General features: G+C 49.6%; 2 protein-coding genes across 2 annotated transcripts in view; both read left to right on the top strand.

Moving 5' to 3' along the window:
- Nucleotides 1-310: 310 nt before the first annotated feature.
- Nucleotides 311-12355, top strand: part of SMIM36 (small integral membrane protein 36) — a 31289-nt gene continuing 19244 nt past the window's right edge. Inside the window, exon 1 of the mRNA XM_068655445.1 lies at nucleotides 311-915. Coding sequence (XP_068511546.1) covers nucleotides 494-823 — 330 coding nt within the window. The 5' untranslated portion in view covers nucleotides 311-493 and the 3' untranslated portion in view covers nucleotides 824-915. The remainder of the gene's footprint in view (nucleotides 916-12355) is intronic.
- The window catches only part of MMD (monocyte to macrophage differentiation associated), a 42921-nt gene continuing 31425 nt past the window's right edge, over nucleotides 860-12355 (top strand). Inside the window, exon 1 of the mRNA XM_068655443.1 lies at nucleotides 860-915. Coding sequence (XP_068511544.1) covers nucleotides 875-915 — 41 coding nt within the window. The 5' untranslated portion in view covers nucleotides 860-874. The remainder of the gene's footprint in view (nucleotides 916-12355) is intronic.

A 12355-nucleotide genomic window follows, 5' to 3' on the forward strand; every position in this document is an offset into this window, starting at 1 on the left:
CAAGGGCCCTTTATAGCCCAGGGGCAGGGCACAATGTTCTTGTTGAAATCAGAATCAGGCTGATTAGACTCTGAGAAAAGTTACCTTGCAGATGATTCTCTCCCTATTTTATCTCTGTGCTCATTTACTAGTGAATGGCTTGGTTTTATTCAGCCCACAGCCACAGTGACTTGATCTGGGGCCCAAACCCACCTTTAGGGGGGAGCGTTTGCAAAATGCCCTTAGAGAAAGCCCGGTTTGGTGCCTGCCTGTCAAGGAAAGGTAGAGACCCTGAGCAAAGGGGATGTTTTGCTGTCAATATAGCATTCAAATTTAGCTTCTGCCACTGTAGGCAACGTGGCATTAAAAGAAGGAGCTTAAGTTATTAAACTGAGCTGCTTTAATCATCCAGTTCGGGGAAATCCATTGCTACAGGAGACCTGAGGATTAATGTATTTTTACCGCAAAGCCAATACATCTATTCTGATCAGTTAGCGCTCGCTCACTCGTGCATATGAAACTTCGCTGTCCGGGTTTGCACTCCGTAGCATGGGATCAAATGGAGTTTTATTTGGAGATTGACCCTGTTACCTTGAATCTCATCATTCTGGTAGCTAGCTATGTTATTTTGCTCCTGGTTTTCCTGATCTCCTGCGTGCTCTATGACTGCAGGGGGAAGGATCCCAGCAAGGAATATGCTCCCGAAGTCCCTGCAAACAGCCAGCCTCCCATCCGGCTGGTGGTGATGCAGCAGGGCTCCCCAGGCACCCGCTGGGCGAAGGGGCTCGTCTCTGCCTACGAGAACGCCCCCGACCTGCCAGGGAAAAGGACTACTCTTGTGTGAAGGGACCTGCCCTGCGCTCCAGCTCCTGCCGATCAGCCTGCCTCGTCTGCTATGTTTACTCTCCGTTTGCAGAAGGATAACCCGTTCACAAGGTAAGTCGAGATGCCAATTTATTTGCTACGGTGCCACTGCCAAGGGGGTCGTTTTGTGTTCAGCTGTATCCTGCGCTGATACAGGCTTGCGCTGCTGCCTGTCATCCGTAACGAGACTAATTTCCATTTATGCTGGTGCTGCCTTGCAGCCTGCTGGTAGCTGGAGGCAGTGACGCGTTACCTGCTCCGGCACTGGAGAAGGGCTTTTGGTGTAGCTGCGGGTCATGTTTGGTGTCATTATTTTTGCAGGAATAGTGTTGTGCAAAGCATCCCGGCCCCGATGGGCTGAGCTGCGCTGCCCTGCAGCCTCTGCACATCTTCCAAGTGCAAATGACCTTGGCAGGCTGTTCATCTCTCCAGTGAGAAAATAAATGCTCAAGGATTTCAAAAGGTTAGAGATAGTGCCTTTCTGATAGCAGCCAGCTGCTGCTCCCATCAGAATTCAATACTTCCCGTGCTGTTGTCAGCTCCCCGAGGGCAGCGCCAGCCTGTCCCAGCACTCATCCCCATGCGCAGCACACATCAGCCCCTTGCTACGGTGAGACCCACAAGAATGTAACAGGACATAAAATACTTCCTGACAAAGCCTGGTACAACGCCTCCTTCCCCAAGAAAAGTGTGAACCGGGGTAGATTTACCAGTAATACCATAGGAATCAGTCACTGCCACCGTCCTCCCCACTGAAGCAGGCCCCGCAGCGATGCAGCCACATCCCAGCTCTCCGTGTATGTTTCCATGCATCCCTCTCACCTCCAAGCCTTCCTCTGGCTGTGCCCCTCTTCAGCTGGGTGTCTCTGGACCACAAGAAGGCTGGTGTTGTACCTCCAGTAAATCTGCATTGGCTTCTGTTGTTCTTCCCATAATTTAGAAGCTACAAGCTAAGGGCCTTTGGCCAGCTAATTTCTTCTACATCTTGCTGCTTTTCTCCCTCTTGGCCCTGAAGTTACTGTCTCCCACAAGAAAGGGAAATGTTTTCTTTGTCCTGGAGGTGAAGCACAAAGGGGCAGACAGCAGGGATGCTGAGCTTGGAGCCACTGGAGTGGCTGCAGCACTGTGTGGATGCTCCAAGCTGCCTCAGAGCCAGCTGGGTCCTGCTGCACCCTTGGCCCAGGCTGCAACCCCCCTGGGGTGCGGGGCAGCTGCTGGCCCCGTTGGTCCCTGCTGCACTCTGCTACTGATGGCCAAGCTACCTTTTTTTACATATATATGTTTGTGTGTGTGTCTGTACATACATATATATATATATATACAGATAGATATAACACTACTTTGGATAGAGGAAATTCATGATGTAAGCTGGTTTGTTCCACCCAAGTGCAGAAGACTGAAATCTGTTCTCTGAAATCCTAATGCAGGGTTTCAGAACCCTAATGTTATGTTACTGCATCCCTTGGGGCAGATGGCTGGAGTTACTGGGTATGGCACTTCTTAACTGGCGGATCCTAACAAAAGATTAAGGGGAAAATAGCACCAGATCCACACAGTGGCAGTTCTCTCTCCTGTACGCTGTTTTACGTCATCTCTGTGCGAAGTACCTGCCGAGTCCTGTAGAAAGCTTTAGTAAGCATTGGGTCAGATTTATTACCAGCCTACGTCAGGCGTAGTGGATGACTCACTGGGTGCAGCGGTCCTGACACCTTCTAGACAGGCATTTTAAACGCCTCCAGAAATAAACTGCAGCAAATTCAAACCACGATTGAGCAAAGCTGTCAGCTGGATTGCACGGTTTGTGCTCCAGCTGGGCAGCAACCTGTGCTGCATCCCCAGCCATGCTGATTTACACATCAGGCTGCAGAGCACCCTGGTGCTGCAGAAGAAATCCTGAGACAGAGTAGCTTTGTATTCTACTGAATTAAAAAAGAAACAGGCAGAATGCTTTGTTTGTTTGTTTGTTTATGGTGATGTTTGGTTGTTTTTTGGGGGGAGGAAGAAGGGGTATCAAAACCCGATCTCACCCTCAAGAGTTTAGTTTTCAAGCTGCCCTTTGCACCTCTGTGGCTCAAAGGTGCACCTTATTTTGGAAGGAAGGTGAGACCTGGGGACTGGAGTAAAAACCACAACATGGTGAAACAGCTTATAAATTGTGTTGGTGGCATGGTCCTCTGCCACATGTCGTACTGAAATAACTATGCTGAATGCCTTGTTTTCTTTAATTTAGCACTGAAAAAGTTCAGTTTAATCAACTGCAGGTTCTGGTGCTTTTGGCAGAGCTTGGCAGTGACTGAGCTCCTGCTATGTTATGGTCTGTGGCACCCAGGCAGGGCAGCGTTACCACTCCTTGGGCTCTCCTGCCTGCCTTGTCTTTAGCTCGTAAGCTCTTTTACACTTTTGCATGCAAGGAGCCTCCTCAGCGATAAGGGATCCTTGCTGTTAGGGATGAGAAATAATAACCTTTGCTGGGAAGAGTTGGAGGGAACAAAACAAATAAAAATATCAGTGTTATCACAGCCATTTTCTTTATTGACGTGAGTTGTATAAAATGCCACGATGTGAGCAGAAAGGTCTACAGTTCTCTGTCAAAGGTCAGGGAAATAGTGCAATGGTACCACAACCCAGCCGCTGTACTGACACGATGTGTGCTTGAGTGAGCAGTTATGCATACAGAGATAGAGACTTGCAAAGCTACATTAATAAATACTTCAGATAGCAGAAATTCTCCAGATGCATAATTTTCTCTAACAGCAAATATTTCGTGTATATCAACCAAAAACTCCTGGCTCCTTGAGTATCAGTGGCAAATCTGTTGATTTTGGTGTGGTTGTTTTCTTGCTAAAGCTGTAGATAGGAAGCCCGGCTGCGATGCCGCAGGCAGTGCCTGGGAAGCTGTGAGCAGGGGAGCAGTTCTGAGGAAGACAGCGCTTAGCTCTAAGAAAACTTATCGGCTGTGATAGAGCTGGTGGACTCTGCCCTGAAACGTGGAGCTACAAGCAGCAGATGACCTTTTCCTCCCGATAGGACTTCTGAACAGCAGGCAAAATCCCCTTCCAGAAGATGAGGGACTAAAGTGCAACTGGACTTTGCCTACCCAGTGGGGAAAAAATGGGTTTCTGAAAGTTTTGCCTGTACTAGAACAGTATTGCTGTACTTAAAGCAGTGAGAACACCCTTGGACGTGTATAGAGAATCACAAATAACCAAGTTGCCGTGAATGGTGTCAGTTCTTTATGGAGGTCTCTGCTACGGCTGGGGCAGGATTAGTGCCTGCAGATGGGCATTTACCAGGCTGAGCTCACAGGAAAATGCCCTTGAAGCTGCTGTCCCTTGAGTGCTTGTGGTCCTGTGCCATGGGTGTGGGCAGCTGTGCAGTGCAGCCATTTTCCTTAAAGTGTGCTGGACCAAGGGCACATCCCTTGCTGGGATTCACTTGGTTTAAAAAATATCCTGAGAACAGACCTTGCCGATGGACCTGCCATGTAGCCCTCTGCACATGCTCCATATCTGGCATTTCCAGTGCCGTTCTGCTAATTGTGGATTCGTGCCTCACTTCATCGTAACTGTGCCCCTGTGGGCATGTGTTTTGCCTAGAGGATTAGGAAATGTTGTAAGTCCTGGGTATCTAGCATAGAAATACTGTTTTGAACTAGAGTGCCATTTGCACATGAGTAAGATGGCGATAAAGATGGTGCTAGCACTTATTCAGAAGCAGTATGAGTTGGAGAGCACTGGATGAATCGAGAATGATTTAGGAAACCAGCTCTGTTTCCAGCTCTGCCCTTGGCTTGTGGGGCATCCCTGGCAGCTCATGTTCCTCTTGTGCTTCTGCTTTGTTTCACATTAATTCTCTCTGCCCTCTGCAATGAGATTTCTCCTCAGATGTTTGTGGGGTTCACTATGCGGTCACTATAGAGTTGGCATGCAGGGGCTGCACTTGAATTTCACCCCGTGAACCACCCCCAGTAGTTTCAAACAAGACAAAACATACCCCAATCACGGAGAGCAGAGAAGTCGGTGAGGGAGCTGCTGTAAATCTGGGAAAACGTGGCCATAGGGCCTTCAGGGCTCTTGTTTCGAGTGAGCTGTGGTCACGGCAGGGCTCAGACAGGCTACAGTTCTGTGGTTTGAAGGGAACTGAGTGCTGGTGGGAGGATTTATTGCTGTTCTGCAGGAGGCAGGAATTCAGTCTGGCTCTTTTTCAATTGGCATTAGTGCCCTTTTAAAGTTATATATTACTGCTTCTGTAAAGCCTTTATTAAAGGGTTTCATAGAAGTAACAGGAAAGAAAAGAACAGATTTCTAGATTTCTCCAACATTAATTCAAGTCAAATGTATCATTAAATTTATTGCTTAAATAAAATATAGAGTTTGTGTGAGACTGTTCCACTGTAAATATACTGTCTAAGCCTTTGGTGTTTTTTTTAAATCCCTAATAAGCCACGACATATGAATAGGGGATTAACCCAGACAGACTAACCCACGTTCACAAGGGAGAACTGCTTCCCATGCAGTGAGGTTTTTAGAATTTGGAAAGGGATAGATTTTCCCTCATTTTTATTAGCACGTTGTTATTGTGATGCAAATGCTCATCCTCTGATGGTGCTAAGTATAGAAGCCCAGTAACACATCCAGGAACAAACCCCTTGGCTGCAAAAAGAGATTAAGAATGGGTTTTGCTGCCCAGACCCACCTCCCCTGCAATATCAGCTATTCAGCTGGTGTAGTGCTGGTGCTGGGATGGGAGCACCAAGAGGTAGAAGATTTGATAGTGGGTGTTTAATGAGAAGCGCTGTCCTCCCAGCCAGGAGCCACTACTGCTTCAGGTGCAGGGCAGCCCTATAGCCCAGCATGCCATCTTCTAGGTGGATTAGAAACTGCATGCCCAAGTCTCAGAGCTGTCTTTGTACTTTCTGAAAGGCAAAGCACTAGCTTGTGGCTCCTGCTGCAGCCCAAGTGTTCGGCTCTCCCAGGTGCCCAGCTCCCTGTGCTGTGTCTGTCCTGTTTTGTATGGCCTGGGCCTTGAAAGCACATGCAGGCATGTATCTGATGTCCCTTGAGGACTTCTGCAGCCTGAACCCCAAATAACTGCTTTTTGGTGCCAGATGAAGTGACAGCCAGAGCCAGGGTGAGGATGTGCATGTGAGGAAGCTGTGAGAGGGCGTCTGGTGTCTGCAGGCAGCTGCTGCTGCCCAGGAGGCACTTCATCACTCCCCAGTGCTGGGGTGATGGAAAGCTAAATGAGTCATTTACAAATCACCCTGACATTTGCAGTGGACAGCTATCTAGCTTAACAAGAGAAAACCATCCCAGAAATACAAAAAATGGGAAAACCAGACCTGCTGCCATCTCTAGCTGCCTATTTTTATCTCTAGCTGCTTCTATTTTTGTCTCCTCGCTTGCTGCTCCTCAGGCCTGCTGGTCTCCTTGGAGATGCTGCTGCTTGGCTCCTCTCTCAAAATGGCAGTGCTTGGTGTTAACTCCTCCACAAGGCCCTTCCACCTCACCATGCCAGGCAGGGTGACGGTTTGGGAGGCCTGTGGCTGTCACGAGGCACCCAAACCCAGCACCATGTCCCTCACCCCAGGCTGAGGCTGAGTTACTGCTATGGGTGCCCTGTGTGGGCAGTGAAACCGTGCCCGAGTTCCTCCATCTGCTAATGGCAGTAATCGTTGTTACCCAGCTGGGGTATCGGGTTGGTTTAATTAATATTTATGGAGGAACATGAGCTCCTTTCATGGGTGGTGCTATCGAGATACTGTTAATTATGAATTATTAATCTACTCTGATTAGACATGGGCCTGTTCCAGAGCACACAGCAGACTTGGACATATTGCTGAAGTACCACATTTTGTGCTCTTTCAGTATTTAAATGCTTTGGGCCCACAGTATAGCTCTTCATTACCCTAAAAGTACACTGAGCTTAGCTGTTCTTGACTTCAGCGTGAGCAAAGAACCCAGGCTTAGCATCCACCTCTACTTGTCTCAATGATGTTGACTAAACCATTGATATTTTCATACAATTTCATTAGGTAATATTTTTATGTCCTTTTCTTATCCAACCACACCACTTTGAAATAAAACAGATGTACAAATTCAGGCCAGTCTGGGTCTAAGCCTCTCAAGACACGGAGGAGAGGCAGGAGGCTGGCACCCCTTCCACGCCTGCCTTCAGGTGACACCACAGAGGCCCCGAGGCTCCAGGGAGTTGCCTCGAGTTTATTGCTGGAAACTGGGCACTCATAGATCAAGGACAATACACACACGAGAGGTGGATCGAATAAAGTAGCAGCTCGTGATGTAAAGTCTGTGCAGGCCATGTTCATTGGGTATGGCTGGTTTGCCTCTTACTCTCCCCAGCTGACAAAAAGACACTACCTGATGGGAGAATATTAATAGTGATAGGAGTGCAATATTTATTACAGGTGATTTCTTTCCCTTTCTCTGCATGTTCTTCCCCTTTCAGGAGCATATTAAGCAGATTTTTGCCATGAGTCATGTATTTTTCTCTTCCTCTTCCAAAAGAAGGGGAAGCCCTGGCTTGCTGGAGGCTGAGGGCTCTTCCCTTAGCGCAGAGAATAGATCGTTCTGGATTTCAGTTCGTTGCCTGCACGGGGCAGTGTGGTGATGTGGTTTGCTATCTTCAGGGCTCGTGGCAAGATTTCCACTGAATCACTTCTCATCTGCCACCAGCAGCTCTGCAGTTCCTGGCCCTCTAGGCAAAGCACGCAGGTAGCAGCAGCAGAGCAGATGTGAACCCAGAGCTGCTGAAGGGAAAGCAAAGCTTTTTTTTTTATCAAAATGGGTACTTTGTCATTTCTCAGGGCATTAGGTTTAGACATTTTTAGGCATTAGTTTTCAGGGTGGTTTAATAATGGGTGGGTGGTTTTATTACTAGCAAAAACTCGAAGTCAGATGTCATTATACCAGGAAAAAGCAATTTGACAATAAGCCTTATTTTCCTTGCTAAAACAGTGTATGCTAACCTGGCAAAGAACTGCTTTAATTAATTGAGGCTCTGTTTACAGTTGATGCAGAGAGGCAGCTTGTAGGGACATGCCATCAGGTATTTTTCAGTGCAGACAAGGCTCCCTAAAAGCTGCATTTTTATTTATATACCTCTGCAGAATTGAAAATCGGGGCAGTGCTTGTAAAGCCAAGAGCTTTGTCCCTGGGGTACTGAATAGAAGGCAAATCTCTGGCATCAGGAGGCCTCGTGTTTGTTTTGGGAAGGAGAGCTGGCTGGGCTCCCAACACTAACTCTGAACATCTGAGGAAGAGGCTGGCTGGGAAGAATCGCGTTGTGACGCAGATGGGGAAAGCCAGGAAATTCAAAGCCGGGGCAGAGGCTCCTACCTTAACTCATTCTGGCATGGAGAAAATAGCTGTGAAGTGTTAACACCATGTCCCTGGGCTGGGTAGTTACAAAACACTCTGGTGGTTGCACTCCTTGGCAGGACAGGGGTTTTACCAGCTTGTTGTGGTAGGGGTCAGGGAGCTGCTAGGGCAAGGGGGAGATTGCAGCCACCACCAGGGAGAATGTGGCTTGGCATCGTCCAGCCTACTTGTTTTTGTGACCATCTGGGCAAGGTTATTGGGTCTAGGAGGACACGTGCTCCTCTTCTGCTGATATCTTTATAGTGTTGGAGGGACGAAGGTTCCCTTTCCTTTCTCTCCACCTGATTTTGTCTCACCAGCTTTGCAACATGGCAGATCCCCAGGGTTCCCTCTGCTTGGGATTTTGTGTTCTCAGCATTACAAAAGTCCAGCTGCCCTGTGGGGTAGCAGATAAACTGTCACTAGGAGGATGTAAGATAATACTGTGGGCTGCTTAATGGGAAATGGCTCTGCAACTGGACTCACAACTCTTCCCCTTTTGCAGAAGGAAAATGCTTTTCCCACTTCATCTGCTGAAGGTGAATGCCTGGTTTTGATCCTAAATGTCGGCCTGCAGTGGGAGGGAGCACCCCCCAGGCCTCCAGCTCAGTGCATTGCATCAGGAGGGACAGGCAACATTGTCTGCAGCAAGAGGGCAAAACCAAGCTGCAGCATCAGAGGGACTGAAGCACACCCGCTGAAGCTTCTCCCGAAAGTTACAGCGCGTGTGCCGCAGGGGTAGAGCTTCACAGCGTGGTCATGTCGTACGATCTCGGTTTCCTGTTTTGCTGAAGTAGAACGGCTGGTGGGGAGCAGGTGTGCTGCGCCGTGGGCCTGCTGCGCTGTCTGTGCTGGGGAGCGCACAGGGTAACCTGGAGCAGAGCACAAAAACTGGAGAGCCCAGATCACTGCCGTCTTTTAGAGCAGAAGTGAAGGCGTGCTCACTGAAGGGAAAAGGTGAAGGAAAATGATGAAAGGCCAGGCTGTGCCCTCCGTGCGCCTCTCTGTTGATACACTCCACAAAGTCTTGCTCTTACCTGGTCTAGGCCAGGTCCAGCTTTGCTGTTCGGAGCTACCCAGCTGGCGCCGTGGGCATGAGGTGGTTTCCTGGGCACCACATCCTGCTCAGTCCTTGAGCACATCATCTCACACCTGGCAAAATTTGGCATTCGCTGTTTCGGCACCACCCTGCCAGATTAGCTCTGCTCCTGCAGGGCACCACCTTCCCTGCCTGAGCAGATAAAGCTCCATCGGCCAGATCATGCCCAGCTCAGGCTCACAGAATAACCCGCCAGAAGGTAACGAGGGCTCAGCTAAGCTCTGAGTTCAAAGGGACACTTTGGGGTTAAAACCAGTGTGCCTGACGGTGACCCCACTGGGGGCAGGCAGTGCCCGGGACGGAGCAGGGTGAGGTGGCCGCATGTCACCAGCGGGTCCGTAGGCACGGTAGGCTCACTGCTTCCCTGTGCCACCCTATTGCACCCCTGCACTATCAGCTTTCCTGTTTACAACGCGGGCTGCCCAGCAGCACTGCACCCCGTCACAGTGGGGTGACCGCAGCAGGTATGGGGAGAAGCAAAGCAGAAGGTCCTGGCCTTCAAAGGGAAGGCAGAAAGTACTGGGATGTTTGCCACGGATTTAAAAATATGAAACAATTGTAATGTGTGTCTCCTAGTTAAAGGTAGTATAGAGGGAAAAGCAACTTTGCCAGATCCTTTGGCTGTTGTACACGTTGATGTATAATGCATGCACACACCTACACACTCGGAGACGTGTGCCTTTGTGCACATAATTACAGGTTGTTGTACAGAGATCGCAGGTGTTTCTATTTTCACCTGGTATTATGGTATCTCGACTTTAACTCAGAAGTCACTCCAGCTTGATTCTCATCCTTCCCTGCCCCTTGAATCGCTCTCTTCCTTCTCCCGAAAGTTCATGCCACAGTGCAGGTGCTCTGACAGTCAGCTGCATGAAGCAGTCATCCTCCTGAGCATCATCTTCCCAAAAACTGAGTTCTGGGATCCAGGCACAGCCCCCACATGTGCTTTGCATCTCCCCACAGACCACCAGGATCTCTTGGGAGCGCACACGGAGCAGGAGAGAAGGTCTGAGCCTGTGGGGCCACACAGTGCCCATGGGGCTGGCACCAGGACGTGATGGGGCTGCTGGAGGAGCTGCCCAAGGGCTTCTGCCATATGCGCCCTGGTTCCAGGTCCAGCACTTCTTTGTGGTTTTCACACTCCATGTTGCTCTTTGTACACCATGACCACTAATTGCTCCAGCTAATGAACTGTTAAAAGACAGGACAGCTGTGCTGAGAGGTGCAGGCAGCAGCCTGGGAGGCAGCCCCTCCCTTTGCTTTCCCTTAAGGGCCTCAAGCCATGGCTTTTCCTACTCGCTAGGTACATACGTTGGGCCAGGCAGCAATTTCAAAGGGCAGATAGGATGAAGGAAATCAAATATTTGTTTCCATTGGAATTTGTCTAATCCGACTGCCTTCCTCTGATGCCTGTCAGGAAATACAAAGCCCTAGGAGACAAGCAGCAGCTGAGCCCCCCCGAGAGGCTGAGCACACCCCTCAGCAGAGATTGCACTGGGTTCCCTGGGCTTCCTTGCATTACTGTAGGCTTGGTGAAACAACAAAAACAGCTGCTTTGCTTGTTTTAGAGACTTTAGTACTTGGCAAAGTGCCTCATTCTCTGGGTGGTTTTGTGGCTCCTGTGGATGAAAGCCCCTGACATGGAGGGGACGCGCGACGCTGCGGGCACAGCAGTGCTGGCTGCCCTCACCCAGGCAGGGTCGGCTGCTGTCACCAGAGCCGTGCCTTTGCCAAGTTGAGGTCTCATTTCTAGTAGACCTGTACAGTGACCTGTGCATCGCAGAAGGCAGGCCTGTACACAAGCAGCAAACCGTCAGGTCATTTCTTTCACTGCCTTTTGCATGTAAGGCAGTAGCCGTCCTACTTGCTGTCAGTAGCACAGTAATTTAGCATTTGATGGCAGCTTAATGAAAACTCTGCTGCTGTTCTTGCTGGGATCTGAGATCTGACATTACAAAGCAGTCCTTCCTTGACCTTTCCCTCTTGGCCCCTCTTGGAAATTAGAGCGTCTTCGTTTTAATGAGCTCAGAGGCTTGGGGAGTTGCAAGAAAAAAATAGCTTCAGAAATACCTACCCTCCTCTCATGAGTATGTCAGGGCATGTTTTTAGATACAGCTCTCTTACCTGAACGGGCTTGTGCTCTCCTGATTTTGTGCCTTCTCCAGCTGAGCTGTTTCTTGGCCCCAGCCTCTGGTTTATGATGCAAGGCCATGTTTACTTTGCGAGAGGTATGTTGCAACATATAGCCCAGGTTTTCAACTGGTGTAAACCACCCCAAGCTTTGCTCCCATCCCTGTCACTCCTGCAGCCAAATCTAGATGGCAAATCCCGGGCCACCTTTCAGTGCACATACACGTACACCTTTGCAAGGCTTCCAGGAGCTAATATGCTCATACAACCAAAATGGAAGAAAACACACAAATGGCAGTAAGAACACCATAGGGTCAGGAGATGCTGATTTCAGTGCTTTCCTCTTTCCCTGCATGAACTACAGGATGAACCACGGTTGCTGTGGGGTCAGACCCGGCACATAGAAGTGCTGCCGGTCTGCAGTCCCTCAGAAATTAATGTCAGTGCCAAGAGGGACAGTGAGAGGACAGGGAGGGAGGACTCCTTTTCACTCGTTTCCATCCCCTCAATGTGTCCAGTGCAAGTCAGCTGAAGGCAGCCCATGACTTGCACAGGGCTTTCCCTCCTTGCCCCACGCTCCTGACCCAGCCACCCCATGCTGCTGCCTGCCTGTGAAGCTAGAAATAACCTCTGAGCTTTAAATCAGGCTCCTGCTGTGCCGCGGGCTTCAGTGAGCACAAAGTGTCGAGGCGGTGCTGGAAGTGGCCGGCAGGCAGCAGCTCCAGGTACCGGAGGCTCCATGGAGGAAGGCAGGTTTGGGCTCTGCTGCGTGCGGGTGTTCTGGTCCTGCAGGTGATGTGGGCATGGCCCCATGGCTTAGAAAGTGCTGCTTCAACTAGAGTTTGTACAGGTTTGGATGTTGTGTAAATACTAGTCTTTTGTAGTAACACACACAAACACACGT

This window comes from Anas acuta, chromosome 18 (genome assembly GCF_963932015.1).
Source record: "Anas acuta chromosome 18, bAnaAcu1.1, whole genome shotgun sequence".
NCBI classification, from domain to species: domain Eukaryota; kingdom Metazoa; phylum Chordata; class Aves; order Anseriformes; family Anatidae; genus Anas; species Anas acuta.